The sequence below is a fragment of the Anas acuta genome, chromosome 6 (assembly GCF_963932015.1).
Source record: "Anas acuta chromosome 6, bAnaAcu1.1, whole genome shotgun sequence".
Lineage (NCBI taxonomy): Eukaryota > Metazoa > Chordata > Aves > Anseriformes > Anatidae > Anas > Anas acuta.
Genome location: NC_088984.1, coordinates 5799444 through 5820066, shown reverse-complemented (window position 1 = coordinate 5820066; position 20623 = coordinate 5799444). Strand labels below are relative to the sequence as shown.

Genomic DNA, 20623 nt, shown 5'->3' with positions numbered 1-20623 from the left:
CTGCTTGAGTTTACAAAGAAGATGAAGGAGGGTTCAGCATTTCTATTGTGCTCCTATTTCCTACATTGGCCTTTATTTCAGTTATGAGCTGTGCTGCAGTTAACAGGGCTGGGCTGTGACTCTTGAGGCCTTGGTACACATCCCAGCTCTGCCAAAGGATTTTCTGCATGACCTTGAGCCACTTCACATCTCTATCCTATCTGTAAAACAAAATGATGATGCTTCCTCTCTGCAGCAATTTGTCTTGTCAATTTAGGAGCAAACACTGATTTGTCTTGACTTCTTGCAGCTCCTATCGATTGCAAAGGAAGCTAGATGTATGCAATACCTCTTAGTATTTGGCATTTGGAGACAAAATAACTTTGAAGAACTGGACCATTAAAGTAAACATTTTGCCCATGAATGTCTTACACTGTTATGAACAGTGTCTAATAAAATGGTCCTTGATTTTAGTATAGGGTAGAGTAATAAATAGCTGTTAAGTAGTTTAAAGAGCATACAGATTTGGCAGGTCAATGGGAATTGGCAAATCCTTGAAAGGCAACCCTCTGATACCAAACCTGTTTTGTAAGCCTGTATAACTTTGAAAATAACCATTAATTTTCATCAGCAGATTGGAAGGCAAATGTGTGAGCTAAAAATAGTTTCTCTATCAAATCTCAAAGTCCTAAAATCCAGTGGGGACGTATTGATGTTGTGCAGGAGAGTCACAAACATTTTCATTATAAAGTGGAAAAGGTTCCCTCACCCTCAGAGGGTAACAGCCACACATTTTTGCCTGCCTTATAAAAGAACCATCCCTGCAGTAAAGATAGCACCATTATTTTTCAAGTAAAAAGGAGAGGAATGTAAATTTATCAGCAAACAGGAATCGCTGTACAACCCCCACTACTAACTCTGCTTTGACTGCATGTAATCAGATTTCACTCTGGAGTTGAACACAAACTGGATTAATTCCAGGCAATAAGGCCAATGAAGTAACCTGATGTTGACAAAAACCTAAATAAGAGAGAAATAAAATATTACCCTGTAAACAGTTTTTGATTATTAAGAATAGTAACAGAAGAAAAACATGCTATAAAGGTTGTTCCTTTCCCTTTGGCTGTTGTTACTGCTTATTTGTCATGGCCATGGTGTCTTGAATTTACTGCTGTAGGAAAGCATTCGGCAGAATATTTTTTGTTTGCACAGTGCTGTAAAAGTCCTTTGCACAGAGTGAAGACATGGAGCCAGAATAATCCCAGTGTAATTTCTAAAGTTGCTGGAATGTCTCTGACCAAGCCTACTCATGGTTGGAGAGCTTGATCCCAGCAAGCTCTTTCCAAGCCAAATGCCCTGGGGCTTCCCTGGGGGTATTTGCACCTCTCCTGTGCTTGGAGTGCCAGGGGATGACAGGAGCACTGGGAGCACTGGGGGAGTGCTGGGGGTTTGGATGGTGGTGGCAGGGGGTATTTAGGGTCTGAGCAGGGGGCTGACTTCTGCAGCAGGTGTATGAGGCAGGGAAAGCTCCTAAATATTTTGAAATACTCTATCTGAAATCCTCATGATGAAGTATTTTCTCAGCTCTACTAGGTTTTTGCTTAATTCCCATCTCAAGTAGTTTTTTTGTTTAAAGCACTGAAATTCATGGCACTCAGATTTTACACCAGAAGCTCAAAAGTGAGATCATGGGTTGCTCATGGGTAGTACAGAAAGCAGATTACATACTCTGATTTTCAATTCACTTTTATAGGAAAAGCAGGACTATGGTTTACAACTTTACAAGATATACTGAATATATATTTTTTTTCAAGTTAGACTATTCTCATTTATTTCCTAATCTGATCATTCAGCTCATTTGAGAATGTAATATCTTTTCCCACCGGCTGTAGGCACCCAGCCATGCTGCCCTCGCCATCCTCTCTCTTCCCCTTTTCCTTCACTTCAGGATACACTCAAATCTTTTCTTATCTGTTTCAGATTTGAGGAAAATCCGCAGGAGTGAAGTTGGAACCAATTAATTGCATCTGATTTTACTATATATGTAACACCCAGCAGTGTAAGTCCAGTAGCTTTTGTGAGCTTTGATGGAAGGTTTGTGCCTTTACATGAAACTCATATCCAAATTCAAAACTTTTCCAATAGCACACTATGCAAAGGCTCCAAAGTGGATGGGGAGCAGTTCCATCTCGATGGTGGTTGCAAGCAGCTATCTATTTTAAGATAAATACTTTTGTCTAAAATACCTCCATAAAAAAGCTATTGTCTGTTTCTTTTGATTGACTTATTTACAGAATGTTATCTCAGAAAAGTCTGACAAGCCATGTTGTGTCAGCCCTCCCACATCTATGAGTCACTGAGTTGCTTTTTCGCCTGATTCTTTACTTAATCTTCTACCACAGAGCAGCTATGGACGTGATTGCTAACCCTTTTATGTTCTTCAGTCACAAGAAAATACGTAAAACCCCAAATAATGTGAATACCTGTAGTCATTGAAGGCTTCATTCACTAACATAAGACTGCAGAAGATGATAAAATTCTTCCTTGGTCTTTAAAAGACTTTATCATCTTTGTCTCCCTCTTAATGAGGCATCTGCAAAAAGCTGTTTGGTCAGACGTTCCTTATTCATAGTTAAATTCTTATGGGATTAGTAGATTTGTTATACTCAGAGTACAAAAGTAAACAGCATATGGCTCTGTTAATATCCTTATAATGTCACAGCACAATCTGTCAGAATGTAAACTTTTTTGAGCAGTTTTCCTTTACTTTGAGTTCATAGTATGGAAAGAAAGAAAGAAAAAAAAAATAAGAGAGAAAAAGAAAAGAGCAAGTCTTAAGAATTCTTCTGCATCACCTAAGAGACAAGAGACAGGAAGCTATTTTCTAATTCTCGTTCTGTATGCCCCCCTTAATAAGTATGTTTAAGAATAATGCCTTCAGTAACAAAAATACAGTGGAAAAGCAGTTACTTTGTTACTAGGAGTTAAAAGGTCATTTCCCCTTGATGAAAAGCTTGTTCTATCAGATAAGTAGCTGCTACACTCCATAACACTGGCAACCCTTCAAAAGGTTTTAGAAATTAAAGGCATTGTTTGAAGATAAAGGCTATAAGGTCATTTGCCTTGTGTTTAGTCCTGCAAACCTTTCTGTGTAACCCTTTGATATTCAAATGAAGAGTGCTTTAAATTGTGTTATCTTCATATAGCTAATGAGTGCTGGCTGACAATCACTTCTAAAACTAGCTGAAACTCTACTGGAATTAAATGTTGTAAAATATTGCAACATATTTCCTTTAAGGGGGAGTGCCTCCACAGAGTTCGCTGAGGCTATATCCATAATCATTGACAGGACTACACTTTGGTCCTATGGCTTTTCTTTCTTGGGTTCTGTTTTTTTTTTTTTTTTTTTTTTTTACTCTGTTTTTACTAGTTGAATAACATCTAACATGATTTTCAATATATCGTTGCAGTGGATTAATAAAGCTGCATAAAGAAACTACTATATATGTAAAATCTATATCCTCTACGAACCCTATGCTGGAGTGAAACAAGCCTTACAATTAATGTATACAGTAGGAGAAAAATTACTCATGAACTTTTTACTGCCAGAGATAATACGTATAGCTGTGTATTATTATATGTGTAATTAACTAATCTATAATAGTGCTCTGATATACAGTGTATATACTTCTTTCCTTAGAGGAATAGATCCTGATTTTAAAGCTTTTTCTTCTTTTATGATTCATTTCATATATTCCATTTATGGGAAAACATTATGATTCTTCTTTAAATCTCCTGAAAGTTTCTGGTAAGAAGAAGGAATCTTCAGAGGTTTGCAATTTCTCTATTTAAAATAATAATAATAATAACAACAACAACAACAATAACCATAAACCTCCTCTAAAGGACAATAAACATTTTTTTGCTACAAGCATGCCTGGTTATCACTGTGACCTTCTTCATTACCCTAGAAGTTATTTATTTTAACCTTACTTCCATTCTATTTTGGTGACGCTTTCTAATAATAGCCCTCTCTCTAAGCCACATTCAATAGTGAATGTAAACAAGATCATCTCAGTTTAAAATGCACATGAACTCTGTCCCCCAGATGACTATCAAATAATTAAAAAGTAAAAAATCCTTACCTAATGGAGCTGACTCACTGTTAATGGCCAACAAGGGAATCCAGCAGAGGTAGGCAACAAGTTGGAGATGCTGGTGGAAAGGTAAGGGCTGCTGCATATTGTCCAAGACAGCTTTTATCCACGCATCTGCAGTTGCTTAGAAGTTAACTTTTGAAGTACTAAACTTTGCAGGAAAAGTCATCAGACTGCCTTCCTGTTTCAGATTTCTTTTTTTTTTTTTTTTTTTCTTTCAATCCACTCTCTTGGAGAGGTCTTAATGTGTCATTAATCCCAGAATTTCCAAGAGGGAAGCCCTCCAGCTATACACAAAGCACACACACACACACACACACACACACACACACACACAGCAGCTGAGAGCATGTGTCCCTGCAGCTGCTTTCAGTGCAGCTGCTCTGATTTACACACCCCGTAACACACCCGCACACACACGCACACACAGAGGGTGAGAACAGTGTGTACAGCCAGTATGGGTGGTAGCAGGTGATCTTGGAGAAGTCGGGGCTGTAAACCAAACATGCTCGCTCGCCAACAAAGCAGACAACGCTGACTTCAGATTATTGCAGTCATATCTGACATCATGTTTATGTGAGAGGAGTGTAAAAATGTTAAAATAAAAGTATGCAAGTACTTTGCTTCCCACTTCAGGTTCCTGGAGGTTGCATTTATGCAAACCTGTTGCAAAAGTGCTCTGTGCAGCACCAGCAGCAATCCTGCAGGTTTGTGTCCTGGGTTGATGTATCATTGCCTGGTATTTTAGAAAACAGTTCTTTGCTACTAAAATAAAGTGTGGCAGCATTTGGTCTGTCAACCAGTCATGAGAAATGAGATGTGTGCTTCAGAAGGTTGGCACACCAGCAATAATAACAGAAATGGAAAATAGAAGCAAATGGCAGTGAAAGAATTCAATCATTCATGTTTCTCAATCACGTTTTTTCTCAAGTTTTGTCTCATTTGAAAAGTGCCACGTTACTATAGCATGGCACTTTGAAGAATGTTTATTGTAAGGCAATGCATATTGTCAGCTTAATGCATGATATGAAGAATTTGCTCTTGCATCACATGCTCCGATATTCATGGTGTTTTATTTAGAATATATTGTATCTCCACCCAATGCTCAGTGTTTTCTATACCTGCTAGCACTCCTTTTCTTTGACTTGTCAAGTTTGATTATTTTGTGTCTGCTTGTTTAAGTGAGGATATTGTGAATTACCTGTTGATACAGTAATAAAGAAGTCTGTAAACATTCCACTCACATCACTGTGAGCAACATTTCCTTTAAAAGCATAAATAAAACCATTAAACATATTTTTACAGTACATCCAAGGAGTTTCAAATGCTGTTCATTTGGCTTAACTACGTCCCTTGAGAAATTTTACCACTGGATTCTTTGAGACAAATACAGGTTATCTAAGAAGAAGCTTCTAAAACTTTTTTGTCTTAATTTTGATTATGGATTTTGATGTTGTAAAATTGCTGCTTAGAACATTCTCATTGAATTAGCCATTTCACAGGCCTAAGTTATAGCCCTATAAGTCCTTGTGAGTCTTTCCATTGATTTTACTGACCTTTAGATTGTATTTCTTCAAGCTCATTAAGACTCCATATCCAGTCATTCTTTTTTTTTTTTTTTTCCTTAGGGATCTTTATCCATTTCCTTAGCACAAATATATGAAAAATTGAAAAAAAAATAATCCAGTTTATTTTAAACAGGACACGAATTACACCTTTACACATCTTTCTCAGTTAATGCTTGAATTTAGCTGTGGCAGTCTCCATGGGTCTGACAGGACTAAATCTTCTTTCAGTCTAAGCTTTGGCCTAAAAATCATAGCTCCAAAGTTTTACTTCAAGGGCTCATGAAAAAGACTGAAATTTTTTGTGGAATTGTTTTTATTCTTCTGAGGAAAATATTGGCAACCAAAAGCAATTTATAGCAAACTGAGAGAACTTTCCACAAACAATCTAGCCTTTATTGGTCTTTTGGATATAGGAAGAAAAAGTATCCAGGCAAAAAAAAGAATCAGTTGAAGATATTCAGTACATCTCACAAGAGGAAAAAAGTGATATTTAGATATGCTTGCTTATCTGTTTGCCTGTTGTCTTCTTAAACTGGTTTGAATCAGGAAGAATCTTTGAAGGTGGCTACTGCTGGTAAAGATGAAATGAAATTTCCCATTGTCCCAGCCATCAAGTTTCCCTGGGCTGGATACGGCACCCTTCAGTTTGGGAAGACAAAAAACTCCAGGTCAGACAATGAAGTGCAAATATTCACCATCTCCCAGTATCCCAGCTCAAGACAGACCTTACCAAAGTTAGAAAAATAATGAACACCTCTCTCTTGCCAAACATTAATCCACAAAACCATGGGAAATGAAAGCCATGAAGAACCTGCGTGGAAATATTGCAGAATGCTCTCACAGTCTTGACACCATTAACCTCACTAAGAGGAGAAACTAAAACTCCCCAGCAAGTTGCAAACACTTGGAACAATTAGCTTCACTGTCTATACGACAAGACAACAAAACACTGAAGACCTTACACCAGTCCCTCTTGTATTACATTCATTTTGAATGGTAGGGATGAATACAGGGAGTTAAAACCAGCCAAAAGTCACAGCTGGGAGCTGGCAGCAGTATTTCAGGCTTGGCCAAAAATTGTTTGATGGATACGCATGTTAGGTGTTCAGATCTATTCACTTTACAAGAAAGAAACAGTGTTTGCCTGAAACATCCCACTCGGTGAGCTGGCATTGTGACACTGGGAATTGGCTGGAGAAGCTGTGTTGATGGGGCTGGAGGGGACGAGGCAGCCCATGGGGATGTGGCAGAGATGAGGGGAAGGCTGTGGGAAGAGTATTAAGAGCAGAAAGCTTTGTGAAACTTTCTACTTTGCTTCAGATGCAGAACCAAACTTCAGCATGGGAGTGAATAACATAATAATAAAAATGCAAATACTTTGGACACCTCCAGAGACGTGACTTTCTGACACTGTTCCAAATGTGAAATGCTCAGGCTCCTGAGTCAGTGTAGGAGGATGGTTATGAGTTGCATGCAGAAGTTCTGGGCAATAGTGAGGTTTTGAGGGATAAATTCTATCACTCAAGTATCTGTTCAACATTATGTGGAAGCGTCTGTGTACCTGGATGACCCAAGAAAGAGATGAGAGAGGAATACCTCATTTCTCTTTCTCAAAATTGAGTGGGGCTAGTACTTTCCTTTTGTTCTCAAGCCAGCAGACAGATGTACATTCCTTTTAAGCCCTGGCACTCATTAGAAACTGATGTAAAAATGACAGCCCAGTATTATTTCTTTCTGTTTTCTGTGAGGAGTATCTTCACTATCAGGCTGTCCCTTGGGGTTACTTTCTAGGCATAGAACAGATTTATTATTCATGGCTGGCAAAGAGAGCATGACCCTGCAAGTACACACACTTTCTTAGCAAGACAGATTCCTTCAGAGAAAAAAGACATATTCATTTAATAGTATAACATTTTCTGCAAGTCTGAATTTACTCATACCAAAACCCTCCTCTGTGCATTTCTGTTTGTTTTATCTGAGAGAAAATACCTGCCTAGTCCAGTGACAAGAAATAAACTCCCTGCACTCCCAGGGCAATCCTTTACCCATTGATATGGGATGGCCATGTTCAATGACTCTTGCAGCCCTTTCTACACTTTCAGGGAGGATAGAAAGGTCAGCATAGGACTTTAACCAAGTCCTAGCAGCCCAAAGCGAGTGATCCTCCCCCCAGATTTTGCAAAAAGGGATGAAAAGGGTTTCAGCTCTGGAATTCTTCCTCTCTGATCCCATTTCTGTTAATCACCTCTTTCCATATACTTTAGAGAAATACCAACCACTCTTATAACAAAAGTACAGTATCCACTCACCTTTTTAACCCAAGCTACTCCTTATCTCACCACTGTTATTTCATGACTGAACAAGCCAATGAAACTAAATGGGAAGCACTTCATCTCATCTTGTGCCACATTTGGGGTAATAAACAATTGGAGACACAGTGATTAGAGCTTGCACTTTCCTCTGTTTTGTCATCTGGTGTACAACAGACCTTTCACTTAACAAAAGTGCATTCATTTTCATGAATCTGATTCTTCAGAATAAAATACAAGAAGCAGTACATGTAATTTACAGGACCAAGCTCTTCACTTAAGTGAGCACTAAGTGCCATTTTTAGAGTAATAATTCATTATAGAAAAAATGTATCCTCTTTTGCACAGCTCCTGGACTGTGGAGAATGATTTGTACATTCAGACATTTACTGTGTGTATCTGTCAGTTTATAATTCCCTTCTGGGAGGACCCTAATGCCTTTCAGTGCATTGTTCCTTATTAGCTGGTGGGCCAAAATATGGACATTCAGGCTGTAAAGAAGAAAGAAGCTGAAGAAACCTCATTATTTCCATATTTTTAAGGGTATAGAGAGAATAAGTGCTTAAGCTCTGAGACAGCATGAGTGAACCTCTTAGAGAAATTAAATCAGTTCCTCCCAACTACACTGCTCCTTGAAATGGACCTAGGCTGGATGGGATCCCTGACTTCACCTGGTACACCCACAATTTGGGGTGCTCAGCACACATCTCTTTAACTCTGGTTGCTGTTTTGCCATGCATGTTTTGCCATGCTATCTGAACTTCATGTGGGTGCAGAATGCCCTTAAATTTGGAGCATGCACCATCTCAGAGGGACTGTGTCACCAGGGCAGCTGAGCTCTCCAGGATGAGCCTGCAAACCTGTGAGCACTAGGGCACAGTTATCAATGAGTCAAGCATTCTTCATGGGAGTTCCTTACTTTACTGGAAAATACCAGGCTATTGCAGAGAGAAATCATATCTGTAATATATCTCTGGTTCAGAGTACCTAAAATATATCTAACAGAATGATTGTCATTGCTCAGCAGCTCCATGCCAAAAGGGACTTTTCTATGTGAAGATACTGGCAATTACCCAATAGTAATAAAAATACACCAATGTTCAAACTATGTATGTTGGAACTGGCTGGGTATTTCTGATCAAAATCTATTTTCAGAAAAACAAAAAATTTCCACAAAATCAGTAGAAAGATATCAATTTGTTTAGAAATCTTTCTCATCCTTAGATCTTAGAAGTATTTGTTTCATTTTTTGTGAGCTGATCAGGTGTCTGAATGGTTTTGTCTTCCACTGGGAACTGATTCAGCTTCCATGAACATCTGTTGTTCAACTTAGGTGAAATGGAATACTTGATTGAAAGAAAACAACCGAACAAAATCACATACATGTGCACAAAATAAACAAACAAACAAATAAATAAATAATATATATATATATATAAATCACTTTCACTTTGATTGGTTTTCTGTAAAATTAAGGTGAATAAGCATGGAAGCATTACCATATTCTCAGATAGCAGAAATTCTCAAAACACTTTCACCTTGGCAGACTAGACAAATAACACAAGATATAGTTGGGAAAACCAATAGACTTCTGATGAACATCTTTGTTTGGTCTCCCAAAGTCTTTCTTTGACTAGAAAGCAAAAAGAAAGTTTTGTTATTCATAACACTGATTATGGACATATCACACTAATACAAAAATCACCAGTACTCAGAATGGCATTTACCAGGAGTTTCTTATCAGCGTTAGCAGTGTAATGGCATGCAGTGGAAAGGTGCTGCTCCTATTTTGAACCATTTCATCCCACCCTTTTCTGGATTTTTTCTTTGTTTGAAGAAATCAAAATCTTAAAGGGTGAACAGTGTAGTGTGAAAATCTCCAGATCTTCCAGCTAGAAGTAATAACGAGAATTAGTAATAATAAAAACCACCTGGTTTAATAACAAAAGGTGGGAATTTGGCTTGGGCTAAATCCAGCATAAACGTGGCATTAAAACACTGACTTTCCATATATCTGTCATCTCTGCTTTCATCTTCCATTTCCATCTTGACCTTTAAAATTTGATCTTATAAGGGTATCTGTGTAAGCAGATGTTGTGTTCAAAGAAGGCCCAGCTACTGTGAGGAACCTTGGCAGGGCTGCTTTGCAACAGACCTGATGGTTCTTTTACTTCTTCAACACAGATGTTGCCTCTTCAAGCCTATTGGATTGCTGAACAAGTAAGTGATGCTGGAGGTCAATAAAAACCATCGTAGCTGTAATGAAAATACAATATAAATAGTATCAAAATGTAAAATATGACTAACTAGTGGGTGAATGAAAATAAGTGGCAGAGAAATGGGTGGTATTATAGTATAGATCAATCCTCTAATTTGATTTCATTTCTGCATTCATTCAAAAAGGAAAAATGTTTGTTTTTTTTTTTTTTTGTTTTTTTTTTTTTTTCCAGAGATGATAGGCTAATGTAAGTATTAATGGGAATAATCATCATTATCAGATTAACATGAAAGATTAAGAGACAAGGATCACAGAATACTTACTAAGGACAGTTAGATTCCTCCATAGGTTACTCTCAATAGTTTTAGGGTCTCTGAGAGGTCCCGAAGAAAAAACTCACTGCACCGCTATAGATGAAACCAAGGAATATAAGCCTAATTTTCCAATTCCCCCTCTTTCTTTCCACTGGTCACATGTACAAACAAGAAATGGGTTTTAATAATTTTGTTGAAACATTTGCAATGGAACAAGTAAGGGTTTTATTTCAAGCTCCAAGTAACATGTGTTTTACTCTATAACCTTATCACAGAGTAGATTGCTTTGGAAAGGACAGAGATTTATTCTGAAACATTTTTCTTTCATCTCTTCATAGTTCTGTTGATGATTTTAAATGTTTGTGCTATTGGTACTTACATACAGTAAATGATAAATGATATATTACAACAACAATTGTATGAAGCTGAATTGCTTTTTTAGTGAATTTAGTGAATTTATTGCCTTGAAAGGTAACAGATTGATAGTACTAGTGAATTAAATCCTCTCTTTATCCCCAGAGCAAGTATAATATGGGCATTACAAATATTTTTCAAACCTATAAATCAGCCATGGCACCTGAACTATCATCCACAGGGACCTGCTACTCCCTGCTTTTCACTTTTACTTTTTTCCTAAAACTTCTTCCGCTAGGGATTTTATAGGATACTTCAACTGCGAGGAAAAAAAAAAAGTGCAGTGGTACAGCTTATGAGATTCTCTTTTCTGTATCAAACAGTAATTATCAACTTTGTATGGTAGAAAAGGTATGTGGAGAATGTCACTTAGTGATGCCTTGGAAGGTGGAACAGTAGTTGCTGAAATACAGGTCATAAGCAACTTACTTCCAGTCATGTGTAGGAAATACTCCTTCACCTCTTATGTGTTGTTTTGTTTTGTTTTGTTTTGTTTTGTTTTGTTTTAATTAATTTGAGCCTTTCACTGGTAATATAGTCATAAAGCTCTAAGTGGTCGCCAAGTTTAGCCCACCTTGAAAATAACTGGAACTGGAGAAATGGTGGAAATACAGAGCTGGATTCCCTTGGGTACATTCGCTCCACTGGTCTCAGTAAAGTTAATCTAATTTATACACATCACCCCATGAAAAAAGGTAAGTTACCAATGGTGAGCTCAGAAAGACCTCACAGGAGCTAAGGACAAATTTATAGCCAGCCCAATCATTTATTTTCTGCAAGACTTCCTCTTTTCAGTACTCTCAACTAGACATTTTCCAGATTCCAGTTTTTCATCTTTTGAGATGTGTAAAAATCAATTAATTACTGAATTTTTCTGAAGAAAACTATGTAGAAAGAAAAGCAGGTGTTGAATAAAAACAGTAGCACTCCAAACACATTTTTTCAACTCTTATAAATAACAGTTTTCTTATAAGTTTGCCTCTCATGAGGAGATCTCACCTTACAAACCTGGTGAAATTAATAAATTAAAAGAATATTATTAAACATTAAGTGAATGAACATTTTAGTATAGTTTATATTATTATTATTATTATTATTATTATTATTATTATTATTATTATTATTATTATTATATTTTTTTTTCACTAAGGTGAGTGTTCATTCCAAATATCACAGAGCTTGGAACTATAGCTTTATTTTATAAACCTGCTTTACTGTTTCACACAAATATATATATTTTTTTGAATGTTTCCTTTCTTTTGGCCTTTTGACTTTACTGTTGTTCTGTTGTCATCCATTTCAACAAATGTGGACTTTTTTATGATCCCAATTTGAATTAGTGCTTCAAATATTCGTAAGATTCAGATCTTGCCTAGACTCGGTTATTCCTATTGTTTACTACTGCAGTTGCTTTTCCATCCATTCATTTTTTCCTGGCAATACGAGAGTTGCTTTTAACCACCCAACACTTCCTCAGTCACTGTATCTGGAGATTCATGAAAACAGTACTAATGCAGCAAAGAAAAAATTTCATTTTGCATTTTTTATCTCGGCTCAAACTGATGTGATATAGGTACTGAAATTACTAATCTATGACAGCAAATCTCATCTAACATTATGGTATCTATTTATATGAAGCCAGGATAAACATTTCTGCTTATTAGAGACTTTAATCACACTTACCCATTTGGATTTTAGAGCATTAATGTCATGCGATAGGTTTTACACAGCTGACTACCTATTAATTGAATACTCTAATTCAGCCTCTAATTCTGCCTTTAATGGTTGAAAGCCCATTAAAGCACCTATTTCCCTAATAGCTGTGTAGAAAAGTTAATGTTTGTTGCTGTTTCATCCCAGCTGAATCTTCTTGTTGTCTTCTGGCTGAGCACTCTGTTGCTGCACCTTTTGTTTTGAGTTTGGTGCCAGAACACCAAAAAGAGCTTTTTAAGAAGAATTCAGGTAATGGAAATCAGGCATGTTTGCTCGGTGTACAGTATCCATAATAAAGCACTCCTGTAACAGGTTCATCCTAGCACAGAATATTAATCTAATATGATTTAATAGTCTAAAATAATAGCCTGTGGCTCTCTTTTCAGAATAAAAATACTTTACCAGAATTAAGGCTAAGCCCTTTGCCTACCCACCTGCGCAGACTGGATGAAGCCAAACAGGTTCTCAGAAAATTGTACTTTTCCCTAGCCTTCAGAGACTTTTGTTAAACTCCAGTCCAAGATGAAGCAGACCAAGTTACAGGACAGTTCTCTTCACCTATAGAAAAAAAAAAAAAAGAAAGAAAAAAAAAAAAAAAGTAGGCTTTTGCACCTGCCAAATTTGCTTTTGATTTCCATGCTGTGAACCTGGAAACAGTGCAGGCAATAGCATCTCATTGAAGAGGCAGCTCTTCAAAGGTAACACAGGTCTTATGATTCTTTGTGTTACAGCATTTTTTTATACGTTCACTAGAACTGACTAAATATCAATGTCTAAATTATGAATAAATACCACTGGCTATGTTATCAGGGTAGATGATTTTATAACTCCATCTAAATTTGCTTTGCTCTTTTGGAGGCTCTCTAATGTATTATGTCTTGACATTTTTTTTTTAAATTATTCTAGAGTATGTCAGCTCATATCGCTGCTTGGCCTAAAGTCAAACGTAACAAACGCTTTGTTAAATAATTGGTCTTAGACTATAGAACAAAGTCATCCATCATCAAGTCATAGGTTTTGTTTTGTTTCCAATAAATTGTTTCAGTGTAATTTCCTTTGGTAATAAATCTTGAATAGTATTGAATATCACAGCACTGAATTTACTGTATGTGCTTAAATATAGGCTAAATACCTATATCAAAACTAAGAGCTTGCACAGACCTCTCGCTTCCTGTTGAGTGTATAATGGATATAAAATATTTAACACATAAGCCAACTACTGCTTAGATGAAGAAGAGACTTCTCCATTGAAACTGTTATTCCCTGGGTGCTCATTATCAAGTTTGTTGAACTTTCCTCAGAAGCAGCTGGTGCTGGCCTGTGCTCAACAAGATGAGCAACAGTCTGGCTTGTCACATTGTAAGTAAGTCTCTCACGTTCACAGTAGGTCACAGAACAGAAATTGGTTGTTTCATGGTGCAGGAACCATTGTGTTAGTCATTATTTCAGCCACTGGATAAAATGGCTTCCCTGGATAAGGAGCCATGCATCTGCTGCTAGGGCTGAACAAATGGAGGATATGACACATCAGTTATGCAAAGAAACCTCAACAGAAGTTTTGGGAAAGCATGGCCCATTTTACTGCATGTCTTGATAAATCTAGGAATCTAATTCCTATTAGACTAACCTTCTCTATTATTTTATTTTATTTTTTTATTTTTATTTTTTTTTTTTGGAAGGTGAACTGATTAGTAAATGCTTCAGTTTCACAGGCTCATAAAGACATGAGTCTATGTAAGTCTTAACAATAAATGGGAATATCTTTGTTCACATTATATTTTCTTCAAACTTTGAGTTGTAAGAGAGCCAACATGATTAGAAAAGACAGTCAAACTTTGTTATTTTAACTGAAATTATTGTGAATTTTCCTGATTTCATAAGATGAAATATGAAGAGGATTTTATCAGAAATTTCTCTGAGACTGTCTTGCCAAGGACTGAGGTTTAGCAGGGAGAACATTTTTTGTTTGTTTGTTTGTTTTTCCTGGAATACAAATGTAAGTACATGTTCTGTTGCCCTAAATTACATTAATACTGCTACCAGAATGTCCCAAAGAGAAAATAAAACTCCGGAGAAGTGCATAGCCATCAGCTCCATTGGTGAATATGCAGACAGCTGTAAGTGTTTTGAGAGCTTTGGTATTATTCTGGAAGGTGAAGACAAGATATACATGCTATCTGATTCAACAGCATGTCAAGAGCAGTGAATAAAAGCATTGGCTGCTCAAAAAGACTTGTCAGGAATTTCTGGAATACCTGCAGGGTTTCAGCAATGCTTACAAATTGTAAATGTCATTTTGTGATAGACTGCAAATAATTAAAAATGGCTAAATATACTGCCTGTAAATGGGCTTGTTGAAAACTTTGATCACAGACAGAAAGGAATTCTTTTAAAAACCTACTGTTAACAGTAGGTAAAAAGTTAATGAGAAACACGTAAATAATTAATTCTTCCTCTAGAGCCAGAAAAGATTTGTTGTTGCTGCTAATGGACTCACAATATAGGTTGCATTATATTTTCAGAAGTAAACACTGGATTACAGAATCACAGAATCACAGAATTTTCTAGGTTGGAAGAGACCTCAAGATCATCGAGTCCAACCTCTGATCTAAAACTAACAGTCCCCACTAAACCATATCCCTAAGCTCTACATCTAAACGTCTTTTGAAGACTTCCAGGGATGGTGACTCCACCACCTCCCTGGGCAGCCCGTTCCAATGCCTCACAACCCTTTCAGTAAAGAAATTCTTCCTAACATCTAACCTAAAACTCCCCTGGCGTAACTTGATCAATGAATTGAACAATGGATTGAACAATGGATTGAACAATGGATTGAACAATGGATCCTGAACAATGGATTACTTGATCTCCATACAAAAGAAAATAATTTATTGCACTAATAACTTTATTAGTGTTTGTATTCCCAATAAAGAATATTTTCCTGTGTTAACTAAAGCAACTTGCTTTGATGTTTGATGTTGAGGGTGGCAGAGCTAAATTGACACCTCAAAATTAGCAGCGTACATAAGTCAAAAATATTTTTAAAAAATAATAGTAATAATGAAGAAAAATATACAAAAATGCCTGGCACTTTGTATTTACAAGAAAACATTTGCAAAGCACACAAAATTAATAAAGACAATCCAAAGGTAATACTGTCTCATTCCTTCATATGATGTCCCTTGAAGATGTATCATCAAAAGTATTATACTTCCTTTACTTACATGTACAGAGCATGCAGTCATCACAGCTTGAATGTAATTTAGGTCAAAAATGCATACAGGATACCAGGTGTTCAGAAACACCAGTCTGGTTTCAGATGTGGTCATTTCACTACTGAACTGAAAATATCTGTCTCTTTACATTATTTGATAAATATTTTTGTAATATTAGAATAATCTTGCTTTTGACATTATGATATTAAATATGAGATTGTACTGGGTCTGGTAAAACCATCACAGAGATTGATCTGTGTTGTCCCAATAAAATAATTCTTACATTGTTCTGCTAAATTTATAAATTTCATGCAAACTTGCTGGTACATTGTCCACAGATTATTAATAACTGAGCTGAGGCAGATGTATCTCAAGGACAATGGAGATACTTCAGCATAAACCAGCAGATAGCTTGGGGATAGGTGATAGGTTTAAAAAACAAAAACAAAAACAAACATAAAAATTGCCATCTAAGTTCTTTCTATATAAGACAGACAATCAGCTCCTGCTATAGTTTCATTCATGTGTGACAGACACTGATAATATTTAATCATAATAAATGCACAGGAACTACTGTTGCTTTTGCTACTAACAGAGAAAATGCACCTTGGCTATCTGATGTTATTAATTTTCATTTATATGTAAATGAATAAATATATTAGGAGGCTGGATATTTTCTTTCCAAGAGGGAACGTAGGTTTCTCAGGTTGCAGATTTACCATAATTCAACTGTAAAAGTACAGATTAAAATTAAACTGAATCTAATCTAAAAGTCACCATATAATAATAATAATAAAAGAAGTATCTCAGATAACTCTTTTCAGCTGTGGTTGCACTGAACTCTGCTGGATAAAGCCCTGGCCAGGTCCCTCATCAGGAATGCTGCAGCCATGCCATGTACCCATAATGTTGTAGGGCCTGGCCTAAGCCTGTTCTCATCCTCAGCCTTGTTTTAATTAGTATTTGCATTAGCTGGAGGGAGTTCCAGCAATTCACCCCCTGAAGAAGGAGGAAATTTCACTGTGTTTTTTTTTTTTCTTTTTCTTTTTGGAGGACCATTAGTCAGCTTGACTTAAGGGACAGTAGCAGATTGGCATTTTCCCTACATTAAGGCTCATGTGTTTCAGCCTTGTTTCCGACTTCTGTTTCTGACTCACTGATCATTAGCAAGTTTCTGGTCATTTGGGCAGGGTTGGTAAAAGCGCTCCATGCAATACCAGTCACACCATCACACTATCCTTGTTTTTGCCTTAGGCTACAGAGAATGGTGTGCCTTAACTATATTAGCTGAGTTGATGGGCTCATGACTTTTCAGATCACTTTTGCAGAACACCACCTATGTGTCAGATATACCCCACATTGCTAGTGGAAATTATTTATATCAGAAGTAAGCATGGAAACAAGCTACCGTATATCTAATACAGACAGCAGCAAGAAATCCTGCAGCATTTATATTTCCTGCAAGAACAATTTCTAGGTCTTTGTCGCATGCTGTTTTCCACATCTGGCCATGGCATGCATTTCAACTCATCAGTGGACGTTGCTATTTCTAGTTTTCTGCTTTGCGGGCTTGATGTATGCAACTGCATGTGACTAAGCAACAGATCTGTAAGAGCAAATAATATCAGTCCTGATGAGAATCGAGTTAATATGTCTTTTATGGGGCACAGCTGCTGAACTGGTGCTGTTCCCCACACAGAAATGCTATGAAAAATGTTCCCCATTTCCCTATTCGTGTACATCCACGCAAGGTAGTAATTTATTTTTTTTTTTTAATGTATCTATTTAGCTATGTCTTACATAGACATCAGCCTGGAAATGCTTCAGTCAACACGAATAACAAAAATAATGAAGAATTACATAATGAGGGCTTATCAGGTGTGTTCTGGTATGTACCAAAGAAGCTGCGGCTGGGAGTTGTGCACAATTTTTGTCTGCAAGACCTCTCATTTCGACATATTAACGGGCTGCCCAGTAGATGGTGGTGTTATTTCAACTACTCTGCTCTGCGCTCCCCGTGAAGCAGACAGGCTGCACTGAACGACGATGGGAAAAGTCACTGTAGGATTTTGCAGCTCCTAGAATTACATTTACAGGTCATTTCCAGCAGCTTCATGGTATTCCTTCTTGTAGTAATAAAGGTTACTGATGTGTATGTTAAATTAAACATTACTACAATTGTCTTGATGAAAATGCTGGTGACATGAGGGAATGCCCCTTCTCACAGGCAGGAGTATTTCTTCGAGGGATCTCTTTTCCTGAAATTTCAGTCTTCTACAAGCTGCTCTCTGGCCTTGGTCTGGCAGTGTAATTGCCTCCTTATGGGATTGCCAGGCTCCTCTGCAGCTTCTACGGAATAACTTAATTACTTGTGGTCTTTACCAGCAATAACTCGTTCCTTTTTCTTTCCATTCTTCAAACTTTTTTTATTCCTCCTTGTTCCTGTCCCCACTCCACACCCCAAGCAAATACTCCATCAGGTTTTCTGACTTTCTTGCATCCTTTTTTTCAGTCTGGATTGTGTCCTTTCTCTTCCCAAGCTACTTCTAGAGAGGCAGCAGCTCAGACCCTGGTTATTTGGCAGTCACAGAGTAAGATCCCATTGGGGAGTGCTGAACACCCCCAGCCAGGCAGACAGGCACTGCTGCTGCCTCATGCTGCATCTCTTGGGTGTGTTGTGCACCAGACAGCCTGCACAGCAGACTGGCACCCCCTGGGTGTCACCTATTCCAAACAACAGCCGTTCTCTCTGAGACAGCCTGGCAGTTGTAATGTGGCTGCAAACCTGTCCATGACAGTGCTAATTCCTCTGAGATGTGCCAAAGGCAGGAGTCAGCCTTTTCTCACCACCCTCTAGGATCTGACATCTTCCAGGAAGGAGCATTTCTCCAGTCGCACCGCTCCTTCCAAGCCTTCATACCCATGCCCTGCCCCTTCACAGGGGATGCAGAGGTGGCTCCAAGCCTGCAGCTCACTTGCAATAGGGTTGACAGCACATTTGCAGCCTCTGACATGTCTGGCATTTTGGGGGCACCCATTATCCAGATACAGCTAAAACCCGTGGGCAGGACCCAACCTTCTCTTTCCAGACTGTTTCCTCAACCACCACAGCCAATGTCACATAATAAGCGTGTGATCAAAGGTTTAATGCAGCACTGTAGCCAGGGTTGCAGTTATCCCGAGCAGACAGCTATTCACCTCCATTTAGCCATGCAGAGTCAGGTATAAAAATGTAAGACACATCAGAATGAGACTGCTTGAGAAGTACAGAATATATTTTTTGTAATATAAGGCAATTTATATGTAAAACATCTGTAATCACAAAAGTGCCTTAAATACAATATTCAAATTTCAGCAATAAAAATGCTGTATCTGACAATGATAAATCAGCACATTAAAAACATGTCACTCAGAGAGCAGATGCTCTTTGCTGGGGAAACAAGGTTTGTAATGTGGAGTTAAAATAGTGGTGACATAAACATGAACAGTCATGCACAGCTGGTCTGTGTCCCCAGCAGTGCCAGGATGGGAGCTGAGGAGGTGCAGAAATGCTTCACGCTGCAGCATGTTGCTATGGACACAATGACTTCTTCACTGGGACTGCCAGGATTGTGTGTTTACAGGGTCGGACCCCTGCTGATCCTAAAATGATGAGAACTACTTGCTAGTCAAGTGCTAAATTCAATTAAATTGAATAGGAATATTCTAGCTCTTTCTTTCTTCTTTGTGTTCCAGGACCCAAATCACTTCACATTTTCAAACTATCTAAAATAATTCATAAACTAAACAAGTCTTACATAATTGTCTCAGTGTGCCCTAGTCTGAAAATAGCCTTTGGATCACATACATCTTTTTGATGACCTTCTACAGGACAAGATTTCTGCACAGATGATAAGAAAGCTGTTTTTCATGCAATCCAGGGAGAAAGAAAATAAGGAAATCTCTCAAGGCTGAAAACAAACAATTCCCCTGTTTAGAGAAAAAACACTAATAAAATTTACTTAAGAGTGGAATTAGTTGACACTGTATGATGCACAATGAGTGAAAATCTCTGTGAGAATGAACTTTAGAGGGCTACATAGGAACTGGGAAATTTTACTCATACGATGCAAAGAACAAGGTCACAAGCTAACTTTCATGGGAATTAGACCTTTAATAATCTGGTCTGTACTTGATTAGAGCAGTGTGCCACAGTGTAAGAGGCTTTCATGTCTTTTCTTCCCTTTCTTTAGTTAAGTCTATTTCTAAAGCAGTAAGATAGAAGGTTTAGATGCCATCAAGCAGTCACAGCCACAGAAATCTTAAACATGTAATACAGTGAGCAATCTAACAGGATTATCAAAAAGTAATAGTTAAGGTTTTGTTCTACTAAGTGTTCACCCAGCCTTTGTCAAGCATTTCTAATTACCAAGATTTTAATGGTAACGTTTAACAGCCCCAGAACTCCAGGGTCTTTTAATATCTGCCACAACAGAGCTTTCAATTATCATAATTCTGTCCTTAATTTCCGTCATCATAATTATCCTTCATTACAGCAACATTCTTAAATCTGACTCATCAAAGCAAAATTTTTCCTTGTTTCATTTGACTTACAGCTCAGACTGAGATTTAACCTCTGAAACAGTCATTTTACCCTGTAGTTTCTATGAAAGGAACACAAAACAAAACAATACAAAAAAAAAACCAACAACTTCTCCACTTTCCTACATATGACAGTTATTGTATCAGAGTAGGGG

The 20623-nt window shown here is 37.5% G+C and overlaps 1 protein-coding gene across 6 annotated transcripts in view; it reads right to left on the bottom strand.

Moving 5' to 3' along the window:
- LOC137858810 (von Willebrand factor D and EGF domain-containing protein-like) overlaps positions 1-4500 on the bottom strand; it is a 176281-nt gene extending 171781 nt beyond the window's left edge. For 2 of the 6 annotated variants that reach the window (XM_068687111.1, XM_068687109.1), the window contains exons 1-2: positions 4125-4497; positions 2463-2572 (exon numbers count right to left, since the gene is read on the bottom strand). Coding sequence is in view for 4 of the 6 variants with exons in the window: in XM_068687109.1 (XP_068543210.1) it covers positions 2463-2484 (22 nt within the window). In the remaining 2 variants the exon portion in view is untranslated. Of the gene's footprint in view, positions 1-2462; positions 2573-4124 lie in introns of all 6 variants that reach the window. The other 4 variants (XR_011098020.1, XM_068687112.1, XM_068687110.1 and 1 more) reach the window with 4 other exon arrangements.
- Positions 4501-20623: the final 16123 nt, after the last annotated feature.